The 7088-nt window shown below is 46.0% G+C and overlaps 1 protein-coding gene across 1 annotated transcript in view; it reads left to right on the top strand.

The window, feature by feature from the left end:
- The first annotated feature begins 2384 nt into the window (after nt 1-2384).
- The window catches only part of LOC109394189 (mastermind-like protein 3), a 153847-nt gene continuing 149143 nt past the window's right edge, over nt 2385-7088 (top strand). The window contains exons 1-2 of the mRNA XM_019664049.1: nt 2385-2393; nt 4378-5925. Coding sequence (XP_019519594.1) covers nt 2385-2393; nt 4378-5925 — 1557 coding nt within the window. The remainder of the gene's footprint in view (nt 2394-4377; nt 5926-7088) is intronic.

The raw sequence follows: 7088 nt of genomic DNA, 5'->3' as shown, positions 1-7088 counted from the left end.
ATATGCTAATAGGAACACAGGAGCCAGAGAGCTGATGCCTAGTGAAGAGGTGCTGTGAGCCTTCCACGAGGGCTCAACTCATACTCAGAGGCCTGCTCCTTTGTAAGACAGCAGGGCCAGGAACCTCCTAAGATAAGACTGTTTGGGATGAGACTCGGACCTGAGTCCTTGAGGGTAGGGTTGAGCTCACAAGGACATTTCCCCATGTGGTCAACCATTCTCAGGTCTCTGAGCAGAGTGCTTGTGACTTACTCAGCCTTCTCGAGCATGCAGGCGCTATCTCTTCCTGCCCACTCTCCTTCTACCTCCCAAGAAGGACATCAGGAGAGAATGAGACTCACAGACCACCCTTCCACGTAGCAGGGGATGATGAGACACACAGTGGGGATGCTAAGATTGCTCTGCTATTTTGGACGCAACTAAACAAGACATAAAAATCATAACATAGCTTCAGTGTCTTCAGGGATGTTTTTCTTATATCCCCAAATGTGATAGGTGAACTATAAGTCAAGATTCGGGTTACAGGGACCAGCAATAGAGAACTTTAGGCCCTCAAGGAAAAGGAAGTGTTCAGCAGCTCCATTCAGTTTGAATGCTGGAAATGTATTTGATTTGAACCTCAACAATCTAGTGCTGTTTCACAATCTAGGACACGAATGCATTAGCACTTGGACTTGGGCTTGAATTGCAAATTTGATTTTTGTTGTTCACATGTGAAAAGGTTCACCCGATGCTTGGAAAATGTTAGGGTTTTTCAGGCTAGCGAACAGAAATATCATCATTCTACCTATTTGTTTTGGAGATCGAGAAAGCGATCCCTCTCGGCTGCAGTTGTGACTGTTGGTATCACTAAATTTTTAAAATAGTAATAGCTAAGGCTTAGTGGATGCATACTGGATGCCAGGCACAAAGCTAAGTGCCTTCCCTGTAAGTTCATCGTCAGAGTACGATGAACTTACTCTGAGTACGATGAATAATATCTATGAGCTAGATATTATTACCCCATTTTGCAGATAAGGAAACCAAGGCTTGGGAAAGGTTAAATAAGTTTTCCAGGACTCATTCATTCAACATATATTTATTGAGTATCTACTGAGGACCCAGAGTGAACAAAACAGAAAAATCCATACCTTCATGTAGCTCACTATCTAATGAAAGGTTTCACTAACATTTATTAAGTGCCAGGCAACATTTACATGTCTCAGGTCTTATGTGAGTGGTCTTGGGTTTGAGCCCAGACATTCTAAACTCTTGGGCCAGTACTCGTGTTTCTGTACTGCCGCCTAAACTGCCTCACCCAGCTAGGGTCACACTGCTGATAAGAGGTGAAACTTTGGGTTCCCAGCCAAACCTGTCTGTCTCCATGGTCTTGGCCACCACTATTTTACAGAGGAACAAACAAAGCATTCGTTTTTATTTCTCCACCCTGCCCCCATCCATTTCTTGGCCCTAGAACAGAATCATGGACCTGGACTTTTTAATATAAAGTCAGGTTCATTTTTAAGACAAGTGCTTATTTTTTAAGGTTAACATTGCTTCAGGAGGTGCCAAAGGCCTCAAGCCTTGTTTCCTTTAGGTCCTGAAGCTGGGATATTTGAACTTGTCATAGTGTGTTGGAGCTACATTCAAGTAATCTGCCATACCTATGATCAGAACCACAGTTCCCTGGTTTGTTCAATAAATAACATAATTTTCTAGCAGTGTCTACCTAATATGATGGATTGAGCAACTATCTTCTTTGAAGCTAAATTCCAGTTAGGACCTTGTTTTCAACAATTCAGGGGCTTCTATCAAATGACTACAGACAGTGTTTGGTGTTGTGATTAAAAATATAAGACTTAGGAACAAGGGCTAGACTGGATTTTTATGCAAGGACCTTTTCTATTTACTTTTAAAATGGAATTCTCTACTTATGAGAATAACAATGACGTGGTGCCTCTTAGAATCCCCCACAGCATCTCCAGATTGGCTTTATTTCCCACGGGGCTCCTCTAGAGCCTTGTCTGTTCCATGTGCCAAGTGCAGGGTCAGGGGGACTCCTGCTCCCATGATACACAGCACTTTGCCAGGAACGGGAGCGAGCCCCGGTGGAGGACGGCTCCTCCCGCCCTCCCTGTGACATTCTGCCTTCTGCCTCCAGCCCTGCAAAGTTACTGAAACTTTTTCTAACAAATCTAGTCTTCTTTTCATCATTCAGTGAGCGTTTCCCCAGTGCCTACTCTGTGCCGGGCTCTTTCACCCACGTCCTGTTCCTTTCTGGCAGAAAGGAAGGGGGCAGACAGATGAATTCAGTTTATAGTTAATAAATTCATAGAGTTAGCCAGACTTTTCTTAACTGGGCTTTTTAAATGAGTCCAACACTCTCCAGGATAAGAGATCCCATGATGGGGAATGTAGGCTCTCCAAGTCAGGCATTCCTATGGTCCATGGGGCTGCCATGTGCTCTGATTCAAACTCACCTCTTTCAGCACCTATGAATTACACAATAGAATCACTCACTCAGTTTGCCATTATTTATTGACCACTGCTAGGAAGTTGCATACGAGGTGCAGCCCCATGGAGGCACAGTAAGCAAGTCAGCCATAGTCCATACCTTCTTGGAGCTCACCAAACAGACACCTAAGTGATGGCCCCCAAAGTATGGTAGAAGCTATGATGGGGAAGTAGAGATTGCTTGGAAAAACTTACTCCAGGATATCCAACCCAGTACAGGTGAGTCAAAGGAGGTGCCTAATATAATTGCTGTGGGCACAAGATGTAAGAGATTTCCTAGAGGAAGTGAAATCTAAGATGCAACCTGAAATATGAGGAGCTATTAATCAGGGGAAGGGAAGAGGAAGCAGAGGAGTAAGTTCCAAGGAAAGAAAACAACATGTACAAAGTCCTGGAGGCAGAAGGAAGCGTGGGACATTTAAGAAACCCAAAGTGTTTCAGGAGAGTTGATAGAAAATGTTTGGCCCAGGATAGGGAAGTGATGCTAAGCCCAGAAGCAAGATGATGAACCTGGAATGATGAGCCAGGTGAACTAGGCTTAATTTGGATTTTAATCTAAAGACAATCGAAATCATTTTAAGTTATAAGCAGGAAGGGCAATCTATTTTTTGAAAGAGGTGGCAGTGTAGAGAATAGATTGATGGAGAGCAAAACAATGAATAAAAGAATAGATGAAAGAGTGAATGGATGGATGAATAGAGGTGAGGCAAAGAGACCAGTTAGGAGACAGCTGCAACAATCAAGCAAGAGATAATGGCATCCTGGCCTAGGTTAGTAGCAGTAAGGTTGGAGATGGGTGGGCATGTTAGAGTAACATTTTGGGTGCAGAATACATAGGACTTGGTGACTGGTGATGTGAGACATTTCAGGAAGAAAGCTCAGGTTTCTGATTTGGGTAACTGGGTAGATACTGAGATAAGAACATTGGTAAGGATCATGTTTGAGTATTAAAGGATAATCAGCTCAATGTCAAGACATGTTGAGTTTTAGATGCCCATGAAACATCCAGGAAGAGGCATTGGAGTTCATGGAACTCAGCAGAGATGACTGGGCTAGATACATTGTTATGGGGTCATCAGCCTAGAGAATATGGTGAAAGCTGTTGTCATGGATGAAATCATCTAGGCAAGAAGGTAGATTGGGCAGGGAAAAAGCTTAAAACAAAACAATGAAGGATCTCATCATTTAAGAGAAAGAAAAATGCATGAGAGACTGAGAAAGAACAGATGGAGAGAAAAAAGGAAATCCAGAAATGTGGGATATCATGGGAACCAATGGATGTGTGCTTTTAGAACCAAGTGGGCTACTGTGTCAAAAGGTGCTGGTGGGTCCAGTAAAGTAAGAACCGAAAGGAAGTTTTGGGTTATGGTAACCACCAATCTTCATTTCTATGCTGTTTCATAAATGTGTTAAATTCTGTATTCTCAGAGGATTCTTAGTGTTCTGTAAAATATTGTTGATTTAATTCCTTGACGTTCTCAATTAAGATGAGACAAGAAATTAAGATAATTATTAACATCTTTCTTGAGTATGACACATTTTGGTCCAAGTTTCATATTTTGCATTCATTTGGAAAATAAGAATAGATGATTCTTCCCTGTAAGAGAACTACTGCCTTTAACTGTCCTTTTTCATTCGTTTCCCACCCTCCAATCTTTAGTTTGTTTTCTGTCTCTTAGCCTTGTGAGCTCTGCTTTTGGATAAAACCTTTTCCCATAGAATTTGAATGGAAGCCCGGCCAATTTTTTAAGCTTACAAGAATAACCTCTTTACTGTGTGTTATTAACCATAGAAAAGTTAGTTGATAGCATGGCATATCACCATGCTTAAAGAGTGAGCTATGAAGTGGAAATTGAGTCACCCCCTTTCCTGTTTCTTTTCCAGCTCCAGGAGACTGTGAAAAGAAAGTTGGAAGGAGCCCGATCACCACTTAATGGAGACCAGCAGAATGGTGCTTGCGATGGGAGTTTTTCTCCAACTAGCAAGCGAATACGAAAGGACATTCCCGCAGGGATGGAAGCCATCAACAATTTGCCCAACACCATGCCACTGCCTTCAGCTTCTCCTCTTCACCAACTTGACCTGAAGCCTTCTTTACCCTTGCAGAATAGCGGAACTCACACGCCCGGGCTTCTAGAAGATCTAAGTAAGAATGGGAGGCTCCCAGAACTTAAACTCCCTGTGAATGGTTGCAGTGACCTGGAGGATAGCTTCACCATCTTGCAGAGCAAAGACCTCAAACAAGAACCTCTCGATGACCCTACTTGCATAGACACATCAGAAACATCTCTTTCCAATCAGAACAAGCTGTTCTCAGACATTAACCTGAACGATCAGGAGTGGCAAGAATTAATCGATGAGTTGGCCAACACGGTTCCTGAAGACGACATACAGGACTTGTTCAATGAGGACTTTGAAGAGAAGAAGGAGCCCGAATTCTCACAGCCAGCGACCGAGACCCCTCTGTCCCAGGAGAGTGTGAGCGTGAAGAGCGACCCCTCTCATTCTCCTTTTACACACATCTCCATGGGCTCTCCCCAGACAAGGCCATCTTCATCTGGTCCTCCCTTTTCTACTGTCTCCACGGCCACTAGTTTACCCTCTGTCGCCAGCACTCCCGCAGCCCCGAACCCCGCCAGCTCCCCAGCAAACTGTGCTGTCCAGTCCCCGCAAACTCCAAACCAAGCCCACACCCCAGGCCAAGCGCCACCTCGGCCAGGAAATGGTTATCTCCTCAATGCAGCAGCCGTGACGGTGGCCGGGTCCGGGTCGGGCCCTGTGGCTGTGCCCAGCTCCGACATGTCTCCAGCGGAGCAGCTCAAACAGATGGCTGCGCAGCAGCAACAAAGGGCCAAACTCCTGCAGCAGAAGCAGCAGCAGCAGCAGCAGCAGCAGCAGCAGCAGCAACACCCAAATCAGACTTCCAGTTGGTCTCCATTGGGGCCTCCATCCAGCCCGTATGGCGCAGCTTTCACTGCAGAAAAACCAAATAGCCCCATGATGTACCCCCAAGCCTTTAACAACCAAAACCCTGTAGTGCCACCGATGGCAAACAACCTGCAGAAGACAATGAATAACTACCTCCCTCAGAATCACATGAACATGATCAGTCAGCAGCCAAATAACCTGGGTACGGACTCCTTAAACAAGCAGCACAGTATTCTCACTTACGGCAACACGAAGCCCCTGACCCACTTCAACGCGGACTTGAGTCAGCGAATGACCCCGCCCATGGCCAACCCCAGCAAAAACCCCTTGATGCCCTACATCCAGCAGCCGCCGCAGCCACAGCAGCCGCAGACGCAGCCGCCCCCGCAGCTGCAGGCTCCCAGGGCGCACCTGAGCGAGGACCAGAAACGCATGCTCCTCATGAAGCAGAAAGGAGTGATGAGCCAGCCCCTGGCGTATGCAGCACTGCCACCCCACGGCCAGGTAAGCGTGAAAGCGACGCCCACTTGGAACCCTTCTGGTGGCGCGTTTCCGACTGACTGTGACGTGTGGCGCTCTCCCCACGTCAGCGCTAGGGGGTGTTGATAATTGCCTGCAGAACTCCTTCCCACACATCCTCATGTGATTGCCAGGTTTGGGTTTTGTGTTTTGTTACTTTCTTCTAACAGTTGGAAAAGGATGGCACAGTTAACTTTCCTGTATTTGAGCGCCTAGGAATCAAACTCCTTTTATTCCTGACAGGGGATAAGAAATGAAAAATGACCAAGTTCTCACTGTGAGGAAGGCAGTGCTGTGAGCTCACGGGGCCAAGCCTGGTGCTTCTTCTCATTCCCAGGTCATTGTCACTCCATCCTAGACTTGGGGGCAAGGGGGACAGAGCCTTTCGGGATCTCTCCACCCGCTTTTTAAGGGCCTGGACACCCTTTGCCTATCTTACTGAATCATGGCAATTCGGATCCTTGATATTCAAATGTGGGAGAGATTCCTGGTTTTCAGAGTGAACTGGAGAATAGGTTTCTGTAGGACCACTCAACATTTAAAGATTTGTTGGTAAACAAGCACAATTAGAAGCTGTTTCAGCCTCATGACCTGGGAGTGCAGGAAAACCTCTCCAATTTATTCAGGTCCAATTCTGGAAAATTTGATGGCAAATATATTTCACTGCTGTATCAAAATGAAGTCTTCTCTTTCCCACTGCATGACATCCTGGTTTTGGGGGTGTTGTAGGGCTCGTGATGATCCATGGTAAAAAATGAGTGGCAGCCAGTTTGGGGGTGAATACTCACTGACAGGCATCCACTGTCCCCCTCCTGACGAGTGTGGCAAGCAGCCAGAGGAGTGGGACATGCATTGTTCTCCTGACCTTCTCCACACATGGGTGAATTCATGAGCCATAACCTCACCGCCAAGTGCTATTTTGTGACTTAGTCCTCTCAGGATGCCCACTTTTGCGTTGTAGCTGGAGATTTTGCAGTGAAGTCTTTTGCTTCAGGGGCCCTCGTGTGCAAACAGGTTCTAACTAGTGCTTAGATACGCGTCCACAATCAGAGGAGACTGGGAAATAATGAAGGCAGATCTCGCATCACAGCTGTTTGCATCTTGTGTGTCCTGGTGTGCCCCTCCCCACATGCACCCAACATCCCCCC

This window comes from Hipposideros armiger, unplaced genomic scaffold (genome assembly GCF_001890085.2).
Source record: "Hipposideros armiger isolate ML-2016 unplaced genomic scaffold, ASM189008v1 scaffold_415, whole genome shotgun sequence".
Taxonomy (NCBI): Eukaryota; Metazoa; Chordata; class Mammalia; order Chiroptera; family Hipposideridae; genus Hipposideros; species Hipposideros armiger.
Note: the sequence above shows the minus strand (reverse complement) of the source record. Positions and strands in the feature narration are given on the sequence as shown.